General features: G+C 40.8%; 1 protein-coding gene and 1 non-coding gene across 2 annotated transcripts in view; both read right to left on the bottom strand.

The window, feature by feature from the left end:
• Positions 1–24,963, bottom strand: part of cep295 (centrosomal protein 295) — a 119,878-nt gene that overhangs the window by 23,115 nt on the left and 71,800 nt on the right. Inside the window, exons 15-22 of the mRNA XM_041199489.1 lie at positions 21,849–22,074; positions 20,875–21,054; positions 19,624–19,854; positions 17,983–18,101; positions 13,322–13,463; positions 11,557–11,811; positions 10,246–10,403; positions 2,106–2,277 (exon numbers count right to left, since the gene is read on the bottom strand). Of these exons, the coding sequence (XP_041055423.1) occupies positions 2,106–2,277; positions 10,246–10,403; positions 11,557–11,811; positions 13,322–13,463; positions 17,983–18,101; positions 19,624–19,854; positions 20,875–21,054; positions 21,849–22,074 (1,483 nt within the window). The remainder of the gene's footprint in view (positions 1–2,105; positions 2,278–10,245; positions 10,404–11,556; positions 11,812–13,321; positions 13,464–17,982; positions 18,102–19,623; positions 19,855–20,874; positions 21,055–21,848; positions 22,075–24,963) is intronic.
• LOC121284558 lies at positions 17,407–17,474 on the bottom strand. Its single transcript, XR_005944520.1, has one exon. It is a non-coding gene; the product is annotated as a small nucleolar RNA U2-19 (small nucleolar RNA).

Here is a 24,963-nt window from a genome sequence, read left to right as displayed (position 1 = left end):
CTGATTATGAGCTGAGGGAGGGCTGTAGGTAGTAATCAGTAAAATGTTTGCTGGTCAGTGTTTGACCTGATACCATGAGACTTCATGAAGTCCACAGTAAATGTTGAAGACTCCTAGGGCCATGCCCTCATGACTGTATACCACTGTGCAGCCACCTCTGGTGTGTCTGTCTGTCAGTGGAACATGCCATACCGAGGGATGGTGATGGAGGGGTTTGGGACATGGAAGAAACTATATCAGGCTGTTGCCTGGCTACTCTGTGGGATAGCTCTCCCAATTCCAGAAAGTGAGAAGAATTTTGCAGGGTCAACTGGGCTGGGTGTGTCTTTGCGTGCCAAGTGCCTAGTGCTGGATTGTCTATCTGGTTTAATTCTTAGACTTTTTCGCAGTAGTTTAATACAATTGAGTGGCTTGCTAGGACATTTCAGAAGTAACTTATGAGTCAACTACATTGCTGCGGGTTTGCAGTTGCATATAGGCAAGACCAAGACCAGGTAAGGACAGCAGGCTTCTTTCTGTAAAGGATATTACTGAACCAGGTGGATTTCACAACGGTCTTCTAATTTCATGGTCACCATTACTGATCCAAGTTTTTTTTTTAAAATTCCAGAATTTAGACCCCAGCTGCCATGGTGGGATTTGAGCTCATGCTTTTGAATCACCAATCCAGTTGTCTGGATTGCTAGCATAGTAACATAACATACCACACCCAATTGTAATCACAATCTTACAGCACATAAGGGGGTCATACAGTCCATTATGCCAATGCCATTTACAATGTGCTTTTTACATTTAAAGTAGAGATCCCCAAAAAGTGGAGTCTAAATAGAAAATCACAATCTAAGTGTATCACTTCATCATTTTCTTTTGTTCCTGAATTCCTTTGGGCTTGTCTACATATTTTACAACTACACAGGCACGAACTGTATGTTGCTACTGCTGTAAGATAATCAATACAAACTATTCAGACTTTCAATGGAAGTGCAGCACTGGCAGATAAAAGTTTGCTGCTTTGAATTTTTTTTGTAAATTTGAGTGCCGAAGAAAGATTCATACCCATTCCTAAGTTTTCAATGGAGCCAAATTCATATATTTATCTTTATTGCTTTTGTGGTTTTAATGCTTGGGAAACAGACTACTATTTAAACTCATGTACTATCATTTGATATTAATGCTTTTGGTGAAACAGTGTTGACAACTACCAAATTTAGTTTTACTACCAGGGTTTCTTGAAGTAGATCTAATAATCAGTGACACAGTAAGTAGTCAGAGTACTTACATTGTAGTTGCATATAATAAACTGAATAGATACTGATCCAGTTCTAACAGCTTGCCAGATCAAGGAAGCAACATCATGGAATTTGCATCACACATTTAGTGAGCCAGTATAGGAGTCAAGATCACGAGGCTAAAAATGGGATCTGCAGTACACTCAGAATTAGAGTATAGGTGAAATCATATAATCTAATGATGGTAGGATAACTGGACATTTGTCATTAACGATACATTTCAGTGAATACCATAGTATTCTAGGCTCAATGTGCAGAAGCACAGGTCAGGAATCATCATTTGCCTCGCTGTAAGTGAGATAGTCCAGGTGCATTACATGAGTACCCATCTTAAAACTACTGGAATTTTCTGGATTTAGGATAAACTGAGCATTATTCTCCATGCATTCTTTATCCAAATATACACAGCCAAACTTCAACTGTTGATACCTGTGGTAATTATTTAATAGGGAAATTAGGTTTGGGATGTGATTCATTATTGTACGATTACCAGCAATTTTTTATTAGCACAGATCTGTATACAAAGTCTGAGCTATTTTGGTTGCACTAAATAGGTAAGTGTAGAAATTTCCAGAATTTGGTGCAGTCTGTTGCACTGCATCAATTCATTTGCTTATTATGTATGTACATATAACAATTGTTTTTGTATTCAAAAGGATTGTAGGGCTGAAAATTTGATGCAAAGCATTTTCCCAACTATTTAACATCTTCTGGACCATTTTACATAACAGTATTAAGGTATACCCTATGGGCATATTGAATACTACATTGGAAAGAATTGGTGTGTTTTCCCCCTATTATCAGACAGACACTTACCAACATTATAATCCTGCTGAATATATTCTTCCTTTTGATCTATACTGTAAGCTGTTCTTTCATGGTCAGGAGTGGATACAATGCTGTCAGTGAAGGATTTGATCTTTGAGCATGCGGCTGGGTTAGAATGCTGATCTTTCGTGGTGCTGTCAGTATCAAGCATATTTGAATTCTGTAACAATTTAAAAGAAATGTTATCTCAGAGTTCTTTCCATTTTTCCCCTGAATGAGGCATTTTTAATGTACCTTAGGGAAGCTAAGCATCAATAGTGTTGTTATGTTTTGAGATTAGAAAAACAGGAACATCTGCCCTTTCTCACTTCTGAACTGCATGAATAAAACAGGTCACACGAATGGAAGCTTCAGCCAATTATAATCATGCAACCTCGGATGGAAGATAAAGGTCGGATAAAGACAATCCTACCATTTAGGTAACCATTTGAACTTTCAACATTCCTTACACACCTTAGGGAAATGACAAGCAGTGAAATCAGGAAGGTGGTCCCTGCAGGTCTTACAGACAGCTAGCTGTCTGTAAAGCAAGTTGCGACATCCTTTAATTTAAAGGAACTTCTACAGTTATTGTTACATTCATACCAATTCAAATAACCTTAAATAATCCTCTCTGCTCTTCAGTGGTAGCCATTTCAAAATCATTTCCCCACTCAGGTTTTGCCTATAGAGTCCATGTTCCATGAGCCAATCCTTATGTTTTATTTTTGAACCTCTTCAGTTGGACATTTCCACCTCAGCTGCAAGTTTTCTAGAGTGGATTCCGGAGCCTCAAACAATATCAAGTTGCAACATGATCAATGCAGGATTGACAGGATTACTTCCTTTAACAGCCACTGCACATCTTATAAAACTTAACAGAGATTTGTTTTTTGATGATCAAATATCAGATTGATCCTTTTCTTGATTAAAAAGGTGCAGCTGACTGTTTTATTTATTTATGCAAATAGTCGTTTGGTAGTAAAAAACTTGAGTGCCGCTGAAAAAAGAAACATGTCAAAGCTTTTTGTTTTGCACTCATCAGGTCACCGCTAGAATACCAATACAAGGGGAAAACAACAATTTATACTGTATGTGAAGAGAGTGCTGGTAGGTTGGCAAGTGGACTCTGCTTGGTAGAGGAGTTGCATGGAGAATGCACCAGTGATGGTGACTGACAGTTAACTGCCAAACATTGTTTGAAATTTAAACAGGCAGCTTGACCCTGATTAGTCAAGGCATTGCCCTGAGGAATGAGTCAGCGAATGGCTGTCACTTAATTTGTTTAACTAAAACAGGTGCAACGTGTGCACGTTCTGTCTGCAAAGAACAGGACTCTAATAATATACATAGCTTCCAGTGCACATAAATGCTGCCACACTGCGAGCCTGATTGACAAACTTTCAATTGGTTGTCAGCTTAATTCTTAGCACGAGGATTATTTAGTAAATTTTGTCCAATTGCGGACTCGCCTCTTAACACCCTCCTCACCACTCACATTCCCACCAAGTTTCGTGTCATCAGCAAACTTAGATATATTACATTTGGTTCCCTCATCCAAATCATTGATATATTGTGAATAACTGGGTCCCAAGCACTTATTCCTGTGGTATCCCACAAGTCACTGCCTGCCACTCTGAAAAAGACCCATTTATTTCTAATGTTTCCTGTTTGCTAACCAATTCTCAATCCACGCCAATATATTATCCCAATCCCATGTGCTTTAATTTTGAACACTAACCTCTTTTATCAAAACATCACATATTTCAGGAATTCCTTCCCCTCTTCATCCTTTACGCTGCTATCCTGTTTACAATCGGAATAATCAAGACCTCCATTATCATTAGTTTGCAGCTCTTGTATTTTTCTGTAATTTATCTTCAAATTTGCTCCTCTATCTCCTTCAAACTATTTGGCTGCCTACTGTGTACACCCAGTAGCATAATAGCTCCTCTATTGTTCTTTAACCAAAGAGACTTTTTGACCCCTCAAATACATCACCTCTTTCCAGTACTATAATAGTTTCTTTGATTAATACTGCCACACCATACCCTCCTTTATCCTTTTCTGAATGCTTTATAACCAGGAACATTAAGTTTCTAATCTTCACTTTCTTTGAGCCAGGTGTCTGCTATTCCACAATGGCATGATCTCATGAGGTGACTCGTACGTGGGAGCTTACCAACAACAATACATGTATGTATGCATGTGCACTCTAAACTCATCTTAGACTGCCCTGCATCTGTACTCTGTCTGACCCTTCCTATTTCTGAACCACTCATCAGTGTTATTCATCTCTCCTAGCATGCTACACCCCTTTTTCCTCCTTTCTAATGCTTTAACCTAGTGCTCATCCACTACCAAATTAGTTTAAACCCTTACCCATAGCATCTGTTAACCTCCCTCAAAGACACTGGGGCCAGCTCTGCTGAGGTGCAACCCATCCACCTGGAATACGTCCTCCTGCCCCAGGAATCTAAAGCCTTCCCTTCTACATCATTTTTATAGTATTGACATAACCTGTTTGATCTTACTACCTCAATAGTCAGTAGCACATGCACTGGGAATAATCCCTTTTAAATCCTTCTTTACAACTTCCTAGCTTCTGAAATTCTGACTGTGGGGCTTTAACCCTTTTCCTGCCCAAATCATTGGATCACACATTGACCACAATTTCTAGCTGTTCCCTATGCCTTCAAATGCTCTGTCCCCTTTCAGTGATGTCCTTTACCATATAAATCTCATATTGGTGGTTGTATAAACATTAGCTATCCCCTGACCATCTAATCCCTTATGATCACTGCATTTCTACAGAAACCATTTGCAGTACCATGGATGTGCTCTAGACTGCACCTGAAGTGCTGCCACCCTCAGCAGCACTGAGCATTTAAAGCCGGTGTAACAGCACCTCTTCTCCCAGTGCATTCCTGCATTGCCTGTCTCTTCCTACCCTGCATGGGAGTTATTCCCATTGTCCTGGCCAATATTTATCCCTCAATCATCATCACAAAAACAGATTATCTGGTCACACTGCTGTTTGTGGGAGTTTGCTGTGTTTAAAGTTGGTTGCTATGTTTCCTGCATTACAACTGTAACTACACTTCAAAAAGTACTTTATTGGTTATAAAGCACTTCGGGGCATCCGGTGGCCATGAAAAGTTCTAAATAAAAGCAAAACTTTCTTTCACGTAAAATTGCCGTTAATGTTGGCATCCTCTACTTAATTTTGAGTTTATCCCTTTGGATCTAATTAATTACTAATGATTTACATATTTACAATAACTTACATTTATAAAGTGCCTTTAGCCTAATAAAACATCCAAGGCACTTCACAGGAGCATTAGAAAACAAGCTCCGACACCAAGCCACCTAAGGAGATACTAGGTCAGGTGACCAAATATTTGGTCAAAGAGATAGCTTTTAAGGAGTGCCTTAAAGCAAGAAAATGAGATAGTGAGCTTGGGGCCTGGCAATTGAAGGCATGGCCACCAATGGTGGAGCAGCTAAAATTGAGATGGACAAGAGGCCATAATTAGAGCAACAAAAATATCACGGAGGGTTGTGGGGACAGAAGAGATTACAGGGTTAGAGAGGGACAATGTTATGGAGGGATTTGAAAGCAAGGGTGAGAATTTTAAAATTAAAACATTTCTCGACTAGGAACCAATTTCAGTCAGCAAGCACAGGCTTGATAGGAAAATAGGACTTGAGGAGAGTGAAGGCACAGGCAGCTGTACTTAGATGACCTCAAGTTCACATGAGTTGAATGTGGAGACCAGCTAGGCCCATCTCCCGCGCATCCGCCCTCACGCCTTCTCCTCCCTCCCAGAAACATGATAGGGTCCCCCTTGTCCTCACTTATCACCCCACCAGCCTCCGCATTCAAAGGATCATCCTCCGCCATTTCCGCCAACTCCAGCATGATGCCACCACCAAACACATCTTCCCTTCACCCCCCTTATCGGCATTCCGTAGGGATCGCTCCCTCCGGGACACCCTGGTCCACTCCTCCATCACCCCCTACTCCTCAACCCCCTCCTATGGCACCACCCCATGCCCACGCAAAAGATGCAACACCTGCCCCTTCACTTCCTCTCTCCTCACCGTCCAAGGACCCAAACACTCCTTTCAAGTGAAGCAGCATTTCACTTGCATTTCCCCCAACTTAGTCTACTGCATTCGTTGCTCCCAATGTGGTCTCCTCTACATTGGAGAGACCAAACGTAAACTGGGCGACCGCTTTGCAGAACACCTGCGGTCTGTCCGCAAGAATGACCCAAACCTCCCTGTCGCTTGCCATTTTAACACTCCACCCTGCTCTCTTGCCCACATGTCTGTCCTTGGCTTGCTGCATTGTTCCAGTGAAGCCCAACGCAAACTGGAGGAACACCTCATCTTCCGACTAGGGACTTTACAGCCTTCCGGACTGAATATTGAATTCAACAACTTTAGGTCGTAAGCTCCCTCCCCCATCCCCACCCCCTTTCTGTTTCCCCCTTCCCTTTTTTTTTCCAATAAATTATAAAGATTTTCCTTTTCCCACCTATTTCCATTATATAAAAAAAAACCCCACTAGAGCTATACCTTGAGTGCCCTACCATCCATTCTTAATTAGCACATTCGTTTAGATAATATCACCAACTTTAATTTTAACACCTATGTGTTCTATTGTACTATTGTTGTTGACATCTTTTGATGATCTGCTTCTATCACTGCTTGTTTGTCCCTACAACCACACCACCCCCCCTCCACCTCTTTGTCTCTCTATCTCTCCGCCCCACACACACACCTTAAACCAGTTTATATTTCAACTCTTTCTTGGACTCGAACGCAAGTTCTGTCGAAGGGTCATGAGGACTCGAAACGTCAACTCTTTTCTTCTCCGCCGATGCTGCCGGACCTGCTGAGTTTTTCCAGGTAGTTCTGTTTTTGTTGTGTACTGAAATAGTCAAATCTAGAGGTAGTGAAGGCATGGATGAGGATTTCAGCAGATGAGTTGAGACAGGGGCGAAATCATTGAAAGTTAGAGGTGAAAAGAGACAGCCATAGTGACGGCACAAATAAGAGGTCAGAAGCTCATCTCAGGATCAAATGTGACACCAAGGTTGTGAACAAATTGGCTTAATCTCAGTCTATGCCATGGAGAGGGACAGAATCAGTAGTTAGGAAACAAGAGTTTGGAGCTGATGACATCCGTGCGGTGACCTCAGACTGCAGTAGAGTGACGCTATAATGAGGCTCATGCAGCTGCTCGCAACTTGGTGGAGCAAACCATCGGGATGAAGATGCGGTTCCAGTGCCTGGACCGGTGTGGTGGAGCCCTGCAAAACAGTCCCCAGGGGGTGTCATGCATCGTCGCCGTATGCTGCACCTTTACAACCTAGCGCTGCAACAAGGTGAGGAGCTGGCTGAGGAGGAGATGGAGGAACTGCATGTCTCCTCCAATGAGGACTGACACTGGGGATAAGGGTGAGGGGTCCTCGGTGATACCGACGGGCATGAGGCTTTCGGATTGGCTAAATGAGGCAGGTGCCCTCGGGAGGCCCTCATAGCCGCCAGATTTGTGGAGGATGATGACGACACCTCAGCCCTTCAGGAGCTGGTGCACAGCATCACTGGTCACAGGTGCTGGTGTAATGGGGGCCAGCCCCAGCTTAAAAGGTGCTGAGAGCACACAGAGTATGAGAGGTGGTGCCTACCCACTACATTCTGGCAGCAATGACCAGCACTCCGAGGTGCAGGCATCAGTAATGTTTCCAGAAAGTGAGAGGCTGGACCATCACTGTGGTCTAAAGGCTGCACAGAGCACAGGGAAGAGGCCCTGAGACACCTGTCTTTTATTTTGTGCAAAAAGGTTTCACATCCGAGTGACAAGAACACTGCTCATCAGAACAAGGAGCCATAGGTAGGGAGACATTCTTGGAAGTTTATTGACAATAGTGAACAGTATGTACAAGTGATTAACATTCGTGGCCAGGCTGTGCAACTAATTCTTCTCAACTGTCCTCACCCTGCTGATATGTCTTGGTGCTCCCTGGGCATCCTCAGCAGCCTGCTGACTGTGATACCCTGTCAGTGATGACTTTGGTGGGCGTCCTCTGGAGGGCCGAGACTTGGAGGGCCCCGGCCTGCTTTCAGGGTCCTGCTGTGTAGCAGTGGCATCCTCCCTCGACCTGTGAAGCTGAATCTGTGGAGGTCACAGGAAATGGGGAGTCAGCTGGGCTGGTCACTGCCAGAGTCACCTGGGTGGATGGCCTAGGAGCGTGCACCTGCTGATCCTCCTCCCAATGGCTGCAGGAGGGCCCCTGGCTGACTCCACGCACAGAAGGAGTAGCTGGAGTGAGATCCAGCTGCCCAGCACCCCTCTCGCATACACTCTATTGGAGGCCAACTATGGCATCAGCGATGGAGTTAAGCCTGCGCAGCAGTGATGTCCTGGACCAAGGTCTCCATGGCAGCCACCATCCTGCCAGTGTTGACCTCGGTGCATTGCAATGCCAGCGCTTTCACCTCAGCCTGAAGATGGACGGACTCCTCCATCATGCCTTGCAATCTGAGAAGTGCAGTGGCCATCCCTTCCTGACGTTCCCGAGCTTGCGTTTGCAGCTCCAGCAACTGTACCACGACCAAGTCCAGAAGCTGGTCATTTGACTCGGACTCAGCAACGTTCTGGCCTCCAGCAGTCCTCTAAGAGCCGGGGACCTGGGAAGTCCCTGCCTACGTCTGCTGTGGAACAGGAAGTGCGATGTGCTCACCAGATTGTGATCCCGAGGATACTTTAAAGCTAGGTCCCACTGAGGTATGTGTCTCTGCGCTGGTGGAGGATGTGGGTGAGTGCTGCGACAGGGCTTCAGGGAGGGTGCCTTCAGATTCCTCTTCGGAGGTTTCTTCAGAGCTTGATTGGAGGCTCTGGGTCGTGGACTCCATCTGCTGCTTCCCAGGTGTGCCTGCAAAAGCAAGGGGAGATAATTAGTGCATGGCAGTGGCCTGTGAAAGAGGGCACATCACTCATGGCATGGTTGTCTGACGGATGTTGCACTGCTGGATCCTCACTTGTAGAGCAGCACCAACCTCACTGTTAGCACAGGACCAGTCCCAGTCATCGCCAGCCAGCTGGATAGCTCTGATTTCAAATTCTGTGAGAACTTTGAATCCCTCCATCTGTCTGTGACCTTCCCCTCCTGTTGTGTGCCAGTTTGTCCTGCATGGACAGAGATGGGAAGTGTGTATCAGGATGCCTGCCAGGCCAGATGGTAAATATGCCTGGCCTGTGTGGGCTGAGGACAATGATGGTGTGTGAGAAAGAGTGAATGGTGATATCCCTCGCACTGACAGTGACGGAGGGCTCTCTGGGTGTGTGATGGGTTTGAGTGACAGGGGGAGTTGGGAGTGACGAAAAGAAAGAGTGACTTACCTTGGCAGAACGGAGATGATCATTCATTCTTTTGCGGCACCGGGTGGCTGTCCTCTTTTGAAGGGTGTTGATTCTAACCACCTCTGCCACCACCTCCCAAGCTGGGTTGGTGACATTGCTATCCATTCTGCGGCCAGAGTGGGAGTACAACACATCCCGACAGGCTTTACGGCATCTAGCAGTCGCTCGAGGAAACAGTCATTGATGCAAGGGGCTGCAGTCTTTTTGCCTTTGCAGGCCATGTCTCCCAGTAAGCAGTGATGAGCTGGTGGCGATGAGCACTTTGCTGGTGGCTGCCTTTTAAAGATAGCAGCTGGCGTGATGTAACAGCGGGGTGATGGCGAGTGGGCGAATAAGAGTCTGCTTGCCATGGAAACAGCATATTTTGAGGAAGTGAATATATAATGAGGTGGGCTCGGGAAGATATGGCATGAAAACCCACTATTTTCATTGGTGGGTGGGACTCCATTTTACCCACCCGCTACCACACTTAGTGCAATTCTGGGAAAATTCAGTCCTAAATATTATACAGTTTTTAATAGCAACTGATATGTTCTTCTCTTTGCCCATAACTTTGAAGTTAAGGCTGCTAGTTGATTACAGCTCTAGAATCCAATTGATTTGCTTTAACATAATCTACAATTTTAAAAAATTTATTTTGGTTTGACTACAAAGCACTATCTGCATATATCAAGGTCATTGACTTAGCATTAGAATCAAACATTGTCTTAGCACCTTGCTAGAAGTAGGAGATAATGAAGAATCTGAAATGCTGAAATCAGGTCTGGACTCCAAAGGCTGGAATTCTGGATCTGAATCCTGTTGGAAAGGCTGCAGTTGTAGATGGAAATTAGGGACTCCTTGGTCTGAAATGTTATGACCAGTTGTAGACTCTGAACAAATAGAAAAATTAAGCATGCTTATACATAAAATTGAAATACAACAGTATAATTTTCAACGTTAATTGCAATACTGAAGAAAATGAACTATCATAATAATGAATGAGTGCATATGGGTTCACTAAAAATTAAACTAGGCTGCCCTTTTGACTCAGCAAATTTATCCAATGATAGATAATCCATAAAAATAGAGAAAGACCCACCACACAACAAGCCTCTGTGTCCCAAATAAAGTGCAGGGTGGGTGCAGGAGGAAAGAGTGTGAGAAAGAGTGTGAGGGAAATAAAGTAGTTGCTTCCTAAAGTACATGCACATTAAGTGACAGCTAGGTTGGAATAGCATGCAACGCTCACACTGCGGGCTCACATTTGGCCTAAAAGCATCCAGAAAACGTAAATCCACAAAAAGACCTTCAAGTTAAGCATTACTGGCGGCAGCATGGTGAGCGGTAAGAAAACTGCGAACAAATGGAAGGCTATACAGCATGTCTTTCCCAGTTTAAACTTTTATTTTTCCCCTCTGTTCAAAAACGCCTTAATTTCGGGTGCAACAATGTGCATTCTGCATTATGTTGTGGTAGCAATCCTGACAAAAAACCCACTCTGCATTGCTTTAGTTAATGACCCAAAAATTGCAGACCAACAAATGCCACCTGCTGTTAGACTTATCTGTTCAATATTTATAATATTTTGCTCTGCAAGTTGCTGGAAGTGCAAGAGAAAAATGCAGTGGTGACTGAGATAGGTGCTGCAGTGGGTATCAAATTGACAAAGTGTACCACTTAGAGATGCAAAGTATTATATGTTGGATCTGAGAGTGATGGAAGGCTCAGGAGGAAAGATTGGGTAAACTTATATGTATATATAGGACAAGCCATGAGTATTACTTTAAAGTAAGGTAAATAAAGCACAACCCCAAACCTTCAACTTAAATTAGTATAAAATATTAAATGACATTTGATGTGAGTGAAAATATTTAGGATAATCTTCCAAGTGGGGCAATAGAGGCAGAAAAATACAGTTAGGTGTTCAACAAAAAACCACAGATACTATAATGGAAAAGTTAGATATGGATAAACTTTGGGTTAAAATTACATTTACTTGTCTTTGACTATTATGATAGTTTAAAAAAAATTAAAATTACTTACCTTGGTACTTTCCACTTGAATCCAGTAATTGATTTAGATTTCTAGTATACTTCTCTATTACCTGCTGAGTTTTGCTTCCAATAGGAATACATTCCTCTAACTTGGGGGAACAATGATTTGTGTCTTGACTCTCAGCTGTATCCTGGTTTACAGGAAATGAAGATAGTGAACTTGATGTACTATCAGACGATGTAGCAGTCCACTGTCCACTAGTAATGTCATGAATGGCATAGGGATTATCACCTGTTAATAAAGCTAAGTTAATAAGTACAATACATTAATCACTGCAGGATTTGTACTGAAGGTAAAACAAACACGTTGCAATACAATAGCTACAACTGGAGATGAAAAAAGGTTTGAAAATCACTGTCTCTTGCCAATGCAATTCAGCTGCCGATACCAGTGTGCGCATAGACACTGGTTCATGCATGCGTAGAAATCCGCTGCACCCTGCCTGCCAGTATCCTCTGCACGAATCAATCTTATGAATTTCCTCCGTCCGGCCGGTGGGACAACATAACAAGGATCCAGAACCAACATCAATTTCAGAGAAATTAATCCCCTGCACGGACACAAACTATTCCCCCCAACTCCTCAAAAGAGTCTGGGCTGTGTGTCAGGTGGGGAAGGCCCCAGTAATAACTGCAGCCAAGGAGCAGTGAGGTTAATGTTGTGGCTGGAGGGAACAGTGGGTCAAGGGGCAGAGCAAGATTGGGTCAATGATGGGGAGCTCACAGAGGACGGGTTTCACAGGTCTGCTTTACAGCCATCAGGGTCGATCTCTTTTTACAATTTTGAGCTGCCTTCTACAAACAAAACGTGAATTTATTTAGCATTATACATTGGAAGCTGAAACAATGGACTATGTTGGGGTCACATGCAATTACATTATAGTAGATCAACATTCCTGTAACAGTTAATATTACATTATATGGCCAACTTATAATTTCTATTCCCAAATTTTATACAAGAAGTTGCTTCACAATAGCAGGAGTCAAAATTCAGTCAGTCAGTCAAAGAGGTCCATGCTTTCTGGTTTCTGGCCCATAACCCCGCCCCATGCTCCTAAACCCCACCCAGTTTATACCGGGACCTTACAGTTCATCAACTGGAATGTGCCAGCCTGTTTTTAAAGCCTGCTGGTGTTTCCTCTGGTAACAATGAAATATTTTACCAGTCACAGGGTGTCACTGAAACACTAACTCCCAGTTCAAACAACTTGGAGTTCATACACAGAATTCTCCCCTATATCCAGTACCCAGTACTAATTAAATCACTAGATAGGGATCCGGGTCTTAAAACTCTCAATTACATTGAGAACACCTTTGTAAGTTCCCCTCTGTTTTTTTCTGAAACACCAAAAGGGCATTTTTGAAAACTTATTTAAACTTTGCCAACCACAAAGAGCATGCTGAAAGCCACGCTGCCTAAAACACAGCTGTGATTATTTGAGCAGTGCCATCTTTGCTCCTGGCTGCTGCCTACTCTGTCACTTGCTATGGCAATGGAATTAAACACTAGAACTGAGTATGCATGGCATTGACAACAAATGCAGCCTTTAAAAGTACTCATTCTTCCTTCACTTCTTCCCTTAACAATGTAAAGATTGAAGTCGGATTATGCAGAGCTGAGTTCTGAGTCTGCATTTAAAATTGTTTGTACAACAATTGCATTTATATGGCACCTATATTATAGAAAAATATTCCATGGTGCATCACAGAAGTGTCACCAGGCAGTGAAATAAATAGAAACGAATATTACAAACCTGAACTGATGGGACCAATAGCTATTTGTTCACTTGAAGACAAACTCCCAGTGGACAGCGTTGTGGAAGATATTTGATCTGCCTCGGGGGCTTTTTGAGCATTAAAGCCAAATGCATTACTGGACCAAGAGTAAGGAAGTACCTATGGTGTATAAAGATTTTATATATAAAGAGTGAAATCCAACAACAGAACTTAAAGCACAATCAGTTCAATTAAAAATGAAAATCCCCCTGTATAGTTCATTGCATAACTGTGAATAGTTTAGTTCCAAATACTCCTCAGCAACACGTTCTAAGCAAAACAAAATGCTTATCACCTGCACGAAAAGTTGTTGAAACAGCCTGAGAGAGGTCAGATATTTTGGGTGTCGGTCCCACTTCAGGCACTCAATAATTACAGAGGTGATCATTGTGTATCCTGGAACTGCAATGGGAGCAGACATAAGATTGGAATTAGAAGCTAACCTAGAATGGTATTACAACAGAAAGTTTCCAAAATGAGCATGGGATGGTAGTGGATTCTTTTCCCGCTGTTAGATGATTCTTGGTTAACCCCAACTACAGCAAATAGAATTGCTCTGGGATACATATAGGCTCTTCCCATAACAGAGCAGAGTTTGGCTAAGGAGAGAAAAAGATCCAAAACAGCAGGGTTCAGTGAGTTAATTGCAACAACTTGAATGATAGAATCTTCTTAAGATATGGAAAGGTGCCTCAAAGAAGTGTGCATAAAAGATAAGCCAAACTGTGGCACAGGCGAGCAAACATTTTGACAGTATCAAATATAAAGTTTTCTCCCCTGCTACTCCTACCAAAAAGGATAAAGTACCGTGAACAGAAATTTCTCTATTTAAGTATATCAAATGTCAAACTACATATTCTAGGGTGCAGTTAAAATTGCAGACAGTAATTCATTCATATTTAATAATTTTCATGGACAAATTTCAAAAGGCCATTAAACAGCCAAGATTAGGTTAAGAACTGAGATACTGGAAACATTGAAATTTAATTTTGAACCAATGTATTCAATAGACAGCAAGCTTGAGTACTTTATTACTGAGCTTAATGCTGCACATTTTTGAGAAGCTGTCTTTAAATTATTTAATTTGTTAGCTACACTAGCCTTCATTAGAATCACTTAACGATTCTACAGTGATGCTTCATTCAGTAATAAAAACATGAAATGCTGGAAAAACTCAGGTCTGGCAGCATCTGTGGAGAGAGAAACAGAGTTAAAGTTTCAAGACTATGACTCTTCTTCGCCACTTCATTCAATATTGTGAATCTCTGCAATCCAAACTACCCAGAGAGTTAAATTACTGATTATGTGGCAAATATCTAAATGATGCATTCCACTGGCATGTCAATAATAACAGTATTGCAAAAGTACTCATTTAAATGTTGAGGCCAAGCTGAATATTTGGGTACACGTGATTATGTGTTCTCATATTTAAAATACTCATTATAAAGATGTGTTACATAAAATATTAATTTATAAAATCATCAGGTGGACATATATTACTCTATAATGAAATCAGATAGACCTGCATATGTATTGAATTTTCTTTTGTAAAGGACACTGGCTACCGCAGCTACTGCGTTGCGTTTGCAAAGGATGCAAGTTGCTTTTTATGGAGACACAGAGGGCGAGATTTTCTGGCCCCATCCGCCGCTGGGATTGTTCAGCCCCATCGCGAGTCATTGGACTTTTGGCTGGGCCACTGAATCTCCCACAGAGGTTCCCGCCACAATGGCGCTGGAAAATTCTGGCCAGAGTCTACGGAGCTCTGAGAGGTTATGTGATCCCGCTCTTGGGTGAAAAGATACTGGATTTAAAATAGTAAGAGAGAGAGAGAGAGAGAGAGAGCGAGAGAGCACTGCAGAGGCAACAGCCTTATCCCATCTGTTTACTTCTGAAACCTCGCCCATCATAGCTGATCTGTTTGTGATTTGAGAAACCACCAGGAGACCTGCTGCAAACAGAGTTTTGAAAGGAGAATACCAAAATCAACCTGCCACAACTACAGACCGACTTTGGAAAGGGACCCTTCAGCTGTAAACAAGCCCCTGGGCTATCCATGAATAATTATTTTCTGACTTTACTTGTTACTTGGCCAAGCTTCTGAGATTGGATGCTCTGCTGAGTTTTATTTCTTTTCTACATGCTTGGTGGGGGATGGGGTGTCAGTGCATGCATGCGTGTTGCTTTTGCATTAGTAGGTAGATGGATTTTTTGTACATTGCAAACCTTTCATTAATATTTTCTGCATCTTTATCCGAGTGAGTCTTAGCAATAAAACTTACTCTTAGCTTAAGGAACCTGGCTGACTTAATTCTTGCACCGAGCTGTACAAAGTTAAATATATATTAAACTGGCACTCTCATCTCCCTTTTAAATTCACATTCTGTTTATAACCAACTCAGGAGTGGGACAAAGAGAGGAGTCAGTTCACCCGTTAGCCTGGTCGTAACATACTAGATATTAATTTCAATAACTAAGTAATATAACTTATGGTCAAAGGTTAAAGATTGAAATATACTTGAGGGTTAAGTTGATATCTCGGCATTTAAAGTTAAATAGAGTTTAAATTTCTGTGTTTCCTACTTTACTGATCCTGAAACAACAACTTATATTTATATCGCGCATTTAACTTAATGAAATGTCCCAAAGCACTTCACAGGTGTATGATAAAACAAAGTATGACACCGAAATGCTTAAGGAGTTATTACGTTGTTTTAGGAAGTGTCTTAAAGGAAGAACGTGAGGTTTAGGGAAGAGAGGTAGAGAGGATACTCCAGAGCTTAGGGCTGAGGCAACTGAAGACACTGCCACCAACGGAGGAGCAATTAAAATTGAGATACAAAAGAGGCCAAAATTAGAGCAGCACAGATATGTCGGAGGATTATTGGACTGGAGGACATTACGGAGATAAGGAGTGGTGAGGCCATGGAGGGATTTGAAAACAAGGTTGAGAATTTTAAAAATCAAGGCATTGCTTGACCAGGAGCCAGTGTAGGAAAGTGAGCCCAGGGATGATGGGAGAATGGGGCTTGGTCTGAGTTAAGATACAGACAGCAGAGTTTTGGTTGGCTTCAAGTTGAGAGAGGTTAGAATAAGTATGATTATAATGAGAATGAGGATAGACACCAATAATTACTGACCAGTGTATTAAAATAATTGTCTGTCACACTGCTGATTATGTACTGAATTTCAGAGCGAGACTTTACTCAAAATGTCATAGAATTATGTGGAAGAATTGAATGCTGAGCCAGAAATACGCTGACTATTACTTAAAAACTAAAGCTTCTTGCAACTATGTAACTTTCTACAACATTTATTTTTAAATTACAAAATAATCTGACCTCGAAGCCCCTTTCTTCATACTTGTGAACAATAGGTTTGTCATGCAGAGGCTGCAACTAAAAAATTAGAAGCTGAAGATATTATCTCATCCACATATTTTAATCATCAAAGAGCATTATTTCAAAGACTGAAAAATCCTTTGAAGAGCACTAAATTGGCAAATAACAGTTATGCTGAATCAGTGTAAATGGGAGGAATGGTTTTAAAATATTTAATTTTTAAAATGGAGCATGTATGTAATACAGGAGCATTAAACACAGTCAAGTACCTTGGACAACTGCACTAGTTCACAGAAATGAGACATGCTGTCATACAAAGTATTGAAGAACTTTGTTCAGTTCAAGTTGTGGTGAGCTTCACTAAAAATATTTTTTACAATCAGCGCAAATATATTTACATAACTGCACAACACAGAACTGTTAGAATGTCATGCACGAAATAGCCATTTGCACATGCATACATGCAAAAGCAATCAGTATGTACACACAAAATACTGAGCTCAGTTCAAGTGTAGTGAACATCACGGAAAGCATTTTAGAAATCAGTATGAACATATTTGCATCATTGCTCAGTACAAAACATACTAACAATCTCAGATGAAATACCTGTTTGCGCATGCACACACACACACACACACAAAAAAACTGTATTCAGTGAACACACACACACACACACACACACACACACACACACACACACACACACACACCTGCTTCTCTGGTCTGAGCACTAATCATTCACTATTTAGATCAAATAGTGATCAGATTTGGCTATTTTTCATCACTGACCCACTGAATAAACCAGTAGATCTCAGAAGAGACTCAGAGTGAAATGGAGTAAAACAAAGTTATATCTGTAACAAAGATATCTCCCTTTTTTATTTTAAAAAGATCATAAAATGCTTTTTTTGTGTGCTTAGACTTCCCTGGAGATCATAACTCAATGTAACATTCTTCTACTTTTTATCAAGCTCGGTGGCACAATGAATTACCTTTGGGTCAGCTATAACATGGGTCAAATACAAAATGAAGCAAAGATCAAAAATAAATACTTCATTATTGCATTTAAAATATAGATCCCGGTGTTACCAACTTAAGTAAGTGGTACAAATTAATAATTCCTTAGACTATGGCTTATGCTATGAATTGTTTAATAATTTTATTATTTAGTAAATGCATAAGTGAACAGAAACACATACTTGGTAGTAACAGCATATGCCTCAAGTTAGAAAGAATGTTACAGAACAAACACCAGCCTTGATAATAATGATGTTGTTCATAGTATAATTATTACTTACTTGGCTGGTTGTGCTACATGTTGATGAAGGTAGGCCAGGGTTCTCAAGCATAATTCTTCCAACATCAGCAGAATATCTTGGCAAACTTGAAATGGGTACTGAAGGGCCTGTAGAGAAGCCTAATTTTAGATAAATGAGAATTAATACAATACTTCTTGGTCTCTGGAATTCATTGCTTCCAGAGATTAATGTAACATTTTATCTGCTCTATCACAACCTTATCTATATAATTTCTCCCATTCCAAGATTTTTTAATAAATTACTGTTTATTACTCTATGGGGCATGAAAATCCTTTTAAATTTAAAATTTTGCCTTGGGGTTATTAATTTCACAACTCTCAGTTCTGTATTCCTCTTGTTTTGCTACTTATTTTAATAGTCAGTTTTAATATAGCAGATATTTTAAAGTTTATAGCTTCCTGGATATGTGAACATGGGTCATTTGAAAATTACATAACTAGGTTAGAGAATATTTTTGGTATAATAAAGACAGAACTTACATAATATAAGGCTTCTACCAATCAATCAGTTCTAATTTTTTCAGAATATATTTAAAAGGACCCAAATTTTATAAATTAACATTTAAATTTCCACACAGTTGCGGTAACATGGACACAGTAATATATTTTAAACTAAATGAACTGCACATCTTTGGAATTAACTTGGGGCATGTCATGAAGCTATTAATGTATATAATGTTACTGGAATTTTTAAAAAAAATAGAGGTTTAGTCTGTGTGTGTGTTAATTGGATTAAAGCCAGCTCACCTGGGTGCTTTGATGTATTGTAGTTTTGAGATGTAAACAGAGGTAGAGGTATATCTGCATTTTGTTGAATAGAGCATTCAAGAGTGGGAGTGAAATCTTGCACCTAGCTTGGAGACACCAAGCAATATGTTTATATTACTAATAAAATTGGTACTATGAAAGGGGTTTTATTGTTAGAGGAGAAGTTCAAAGGACCTGGTGATACAATGAAAATTTACATTCAAGGGGAGTGCTGGGTATAACCGGAGGGGAGTCTGTGTGTGCAGAGCAGATGCATTTAACATCAAAGCAGCTATAAGCTTACAACTGTCTGCAAAGGAAATTTTGAATTTGTAAGGTGAAAATGCTTTGCCTGATGTCTGCTTAAAGTCTATGGGTTGTTGCCTTAGTGGAGATTAATTTGGGAATTTGTTAAAAAGTTATGATAGTAGTAATTTGTAGCCATGTGTGTGTATTTAATACCTTGTTGTAAATTAATAAAAGTCTCATTTAGTTTGATATAAAAACCTTTTGAGAACTGGTGGTCTTATTCCCGAGTTTAGAGATGCAGCTCAGCCATAACAATTGAAAATATAGGTCATGACAGTTGTTTTTGAAATTTCCCTCTGGGATTTTAAAAAACAGCCTTTTCCAACTGCTGTGTCATAACAGGGCAGGAAGGGCAAAGAGAAATCCCAAATTCTAGGGTATTACCATCAGTCGCTTAACTATCACATTTGTTGGGAATATTCTTAAATAATTTGCTGCATTTTTAACTTTTGAGGAGAACCCCAAATTACATCTACTCTAACAACAAAGAAGTCCAAGGTATTGGAATCTAAATCATATCAAGTCTTTAATATTTAACATATACTTATGCACACTTTTTTTTTACCTTGCCCTGAAAGACTGCCAGTCTCAAGTTTCAGCTTCTCCCTCCAAGTCATTCTGCCCGTTTGAATGGATTCTCCAGCGCTACTTGCAACACCAGAACTTTGCTGGCTGCTGCTGCTTGTTGATACTCTGGACAAGTCTATTTCAGAGAAACAAGATGAATCCACCCTACTTGACATTAACTCTCTGGCTTCTGACCAACAGCAGTTTTTTGAAAATGCATTCCTGTTAACTGACATAAAACAAGTTGCCTCAATTAAAGGTTATAACTTAACTGCCTACTAATCACAAAAAGTATCACCTATGCAAGAATTAGATATTTTTTAAGCATCAAATGTTTTGTGAAAATAAGTTTTCACTGCAAATATTTTCTACAATACTGATTTTCCATCACTTCACATTTCTGTGGCAAAGCTTCCATTAGAATAATTCTAAATGTTCTGTTTTTGGTTAAACAACATGATTCTTTAAACGGCTTTCTGATCAAAAATATTCTTTGCCATCTGCCAAAATTGCATGTGCTGTGTTGTATATGAATGTGGCTTGATTTTGCTTTTCTACCAACAGAGTTGGTAAATTTGTAACAATTCAAAAAAAAAATCCAGGGTGGGCTTCTCAACTTCCATTCAAAACCTAAATGAAATTAGCTGAGCTAAGGTGTTGCCTGTTCAAAGTCAGCCATTTTCAGTTTTGGGCCTTATCAGCATAATTTGATCAAGCTGCCAAGTGCTCAAATGAGTGCTAGCAGGCAGCTGGCCAAAGCAGGGCATACTGCACTCATTTATTGTGACCAGGGTCCTATAATTGGCCATATGCAAGTAGTCATTAATCTGTTTTGTGCAGGCATAGGGTGCATCTGAAAACTGCATCAGGTGGGCACTGGGCATCCAAGGTGACTTGGCTGCCCCAGCTGGCCTGCAGCTGAAAATTGCCACGTGTAGTTTTCCAGTTTGTTAGATTTGTTTTAGCTAGATTTCTCCCCAAATATGAAATATACGCTGTGTGTGTAAAGCAGGGAGGGGTGGTGTGTAGAAAAGGGAAAACTGGTGAGCAATCAATCCCATACTACTTAGTAGCACAATCAGGGATTTGACTATAGGTTATGTTCCAGTCTTTCCCTCTTAGTGGAGAAATGTCTCTAGAATTGGGGAGTGGGTCTAACAGAAGCTGGAAAAAAATATAAGTATTTAGAAAAAAAACTTTTGCTTCGTTAGAGAGGGAGAAAAAAAAAACTAGAAAGGAAAAAAGTTACCAAACATAGACGGTCTGTCACTCTTAGGAGATTCCACTTCTTGAATTGCACTTAATTCGTGCTGTTCAATTAGTCCAAAAAGTCCCAACCTGGTCTTGGTTACAGGTGGCTTTGAAGGCCTCCAAAGTTGATCCTCTTTTGTGAAAACTTCAATATTTGGAGATTCTGAGGAACGACTTCCTTTGAAAGGAGAAAAATATACAATAAAATATTTTCCAAATTTTTTTGAACTATTTAGTTGGTTTGTCAACAAAGTAGGGATTTGTTATTGTACTTGACAACATACAGATTTGGTTACAAATGTTGACATAGGCAGTTTCAATGTTTATTGTTGACATAAAAATGACAAAAATAATGACACAAGAAGATGGTATGTGGACAAAAAGTCAACATATACAAGATTATGAACAGTGCAGATATTTTATAAAACCAAACATCAGAATAAGATAGATTATTTCACTTATGTAGCAGTCTTCCATGTCAGAGTCGAGAAAATACTCCAGCACGGAAAACTGCTACATGTGATTCAAACATTTGATATTGGAACAGGTCTAAACCACAGAAATGTCTATTTGAAAGAGATACTTGTGACTTGAAACTAATGCTAAAGTAGTTTTAGAGTTATTGACACTTAACAATTGGTTATGATTTATGTGGACAAGAAAATAATTTTCAGTGGAAAGGTACATACTTGGTTCATATATGTTTCATTGTGTGCTTCATTTCCTGACTAATGCTACATCATATTTTAAAACCAAGTGATAATACCACCTATCAACTTGTCTTTTCCCTCAATAAGGCCAGCACGCTGCTGCTGGCCTGAAGTGCCAAATAACTATATACAATGATTCTCCATAAAAAGCTCCATAGGTAGTACTTACAGAAAAAGTTGCAACTTATTTATGCCTTTCTTCTACTAAATAATTTAATCACACAGATTTAAAATAATTATCAAAATTTATAGCTAAAATTACCAGCTTGAATCGATTTGGAATCATTGCACCATGAAGGATTTAATGCTCCATTTATTTGAGCTGCTGGCTCCAGATTTCTGAGCTGATCTTCATTTTTTAACTGGAGATTCTCCTTAGTTGATCCAGTATTCAAGCCCTCCAAGGTTCGCAGCACAGATGAAAGAGGACCAAATTGCTCAACATTTCCACTTCCAGATGTTGTTTTATTCAGCAGCGAGTGTCCAGGCTAGAATAACATTTAAGAGATATGTTCTACCCAACATACTTTTACCATCTTGATGCATTTTTTGTGCTTTTAGACAGCAGAATTAAAGTTCATATTTAAATGTCTAAGTGTACAAAACACTGGTACAGCACTGGTTGAAACATTCCAGATCGTTAGGATGTGACCAGGGGCATATGCATTTAAAACTTAAGACTATAATTATAGTTTCCAGTGTAAACATTGTGCTTTGGATATTAACAGGAGTGGTTGCATAGAGACAAGAGTTTTGGATGGGAAACCCAGAGGTCTGGGTTTCCTCACACACTGTGACACTTAACTCCATAGCGTGTGTCTTTTGTACTTGACACTTTCCACACCTGGAAGTCAGCCTGATTGATAGGCTAGGCTTCCAATTGGATAGGGAGGATTCAGTGCAGGTAGGTCTGATTCTTGACCCATAGAGATTTTGATTGGGAAAGGCGGAAACTGAACAGGACAGGGAATGTTCCTCTCAACTGACAAATAGTATTGTAAAGGCTCTTAGCTTCTACCGGAAAGCTGGTCTCGTCTCCCTTCAGCTACCTTATTTCCCAAAGTCTGGGAAATCCTGCCAGCCATTGTTTAACCTGCTTTAGATTCATTAGAGGCTGCCAACTTCCTTAAAATATTAAAATTATCAACCCACCTGCTGGGAGTGGGTTGACTACCTGTCTGCCCCTTATCCCACCTCCATTAAACTCACACGTGAATGGGTTGGACACAGGTATCAGTTTTTTTAAAAACTAACATCTGATCCCAACTGACATGCTTTTAAACTGTTTTTAAAATTCTTCATGGGATGCAGGTGACTCTGGCAAGCATTTATTGCCCTCGAGGTGGCGGTGGTGCAGTCTGTTTAGTCAAAGTACACTCGGTGCCATTAGAGAGCTCCAGGATTTTGATCCAGCGACAGTGAAGGAATGGCTATACATTTCCAAGTCAGGATGATATGAGACTTGGAAGGGAACAGGTGTTCCCATGTGTCTGCTGCCCTTATTTTTTGAGGCAGAAGTCGTCACAGATTTGGAAGTGAGAGAAGCCTTGGTGAGTTGCTACAGTGCATCTTGCTAAGGGCACACAACGCAGTTATAAAGCACCAGTAGTGAGGGACTGGAGGTTAAGGTGGAGGATGGGGTGGACTAAGGAGGCGTGAAATTATGTTCATACATTTGGTGGAAGGAGGAGCAAGGGATTTTGTATGTGTGTTGGAGGGTCAGAGCCCAAATGTGTGTGTGTGTGTGTGTGTGTGTGTGTGTGCGTGCGCGCGCGCACATAGCATTGTGTTCATATCACCCGAATGAGTTCAGCCAACTGGTGTGTGGGTTTAAATCAGAAAGTGCATAATCCATCAACTGTATTATGGAGATAATGGTTCAGAACTACGTTCCACCCAGGTGGCATATGAAGGCAATGGGACACAGTGTTATCACCAGTGCGAGCCAGTATAGGCTCAACAATGACACGTGGTGTCCCATTCAGGACCCGGCCCTCTGTTTTAAGCCCCTGCTGGAGGTTCATATTTCACAGGAAAGGATAATTCTTATTCTGGGATCTATCTCGATGAACTTCAAGTAGGCAATGCCCTCCCAAGCCTTCAAAGATACATAGCCCACTTTGATATGATACCCCACCACTGCCCGAGCATCTCTCAAAATTGGTGAAGGAGGTGGAAGAGTCTCAAAAGCACTATTATACTCTTGAACAGAGAAACAGAGACACGAGGAATGAGATCAGGGAAATAGCCTCCCCACCTTGTGGGGTTTTTGGTTTCAATATTGAAATTCCCTCCTGGATTTGAGTTGCTTCACACGTACAAATGATTGTACAATTGATTATGAATTGTATGTGTTAACATTGTCATGCAAACTGAAACAAAAGTACTATTTGTCAGCCGAGAGGAACATTCCCTGTCCTGTTCAGTTTCTGCCTTTCCCAATCAAAGTCTCTAGGGGTTGAGAATCAGACCTACCTGTTACAGCAATCTGCACTGAGTCCTCCCTATCCAGCTGGAAGCCAAGACCATCAATCAGGCTGACTTCCAGGTGTGGAAAACAAAAGGAAAAACACTGCTGAATGGTTAAGATGGGGTTTGGTAATAGATTCTAATGTATAGACAGTGATTTGGCTGAGACTCGCAATTCCCGTAACATGGCAGAAGATTTCATCGGAGGTAATATCTCTAGTATTCGAGATGTTAAAGGGGGAGATGTGGGATCGGAATCCCATCCAGCTAGACGTAATGAAATATGAAAACGCCCAAAAACCACAGAGAAGTACTGTAAATGAATGCCAAAACTCAACACAAAACACACAGAGGCTGGCTATACTGTAAGGGGTTAATTTCAAACATTCCAAAATCACAAACTGACACAATTAAAGGACTAGAAATGGGGATGTTATCACAATTGTGCAAGGTAACTACTTCTGCCTGATGTAGTTAAAGGACTGAATCATATACAATGGTACAAGACAGCTACCATCACATATCCCAATTAAGAAAATGGGAATGCCATTAGCATAGTGGCCCCAGACTACGGCCATTACATAGCAACATTCACTCCTAGCAACACTAAAGAGAAATAGAAATGTGGTGAAATAAGCTGTTTAAGGGGGGGGTGAGACAGGTGGAGCTGGATAGAGGGGCAGTGATAGGTGGAGGCAAAGGAGGGATTGCCAATCTTTCCTTTGCCTCCACATATCACTGGCCCTCTATCCAGCTCCACCTGTCCCACACCCCCTTAAACAGCTTATATTTCACCATATTTCTATTTCTCTTTAGTTTTGATGAAGAGTCATACAGATTCAAAACGTTAACTCTATTTTCCTCTCCAAGATGCTATCAGACCTGCTGAGTTTTTCCAGCAATTTTTG

The sequence above is a fragment of the Carcharodon carcharias genome, chromosome 11 (genome assembly GCF_017639515.1).
Source record: "Carcharodon carcharias isolate sCarCar2 chromosome 11, sCarCar2.pri, whole genome shotgun sequence".
Taxonomy (NCBI): Eukaryota; Metazoa; Chordata; class Chondrichthyes; order Lamniformes; family Lamnidae; genus Carcharodon; species Carcharodon carcharias.
This window is presented reverse-complemented; position numbering and strand designations above follow the sequence as displayed.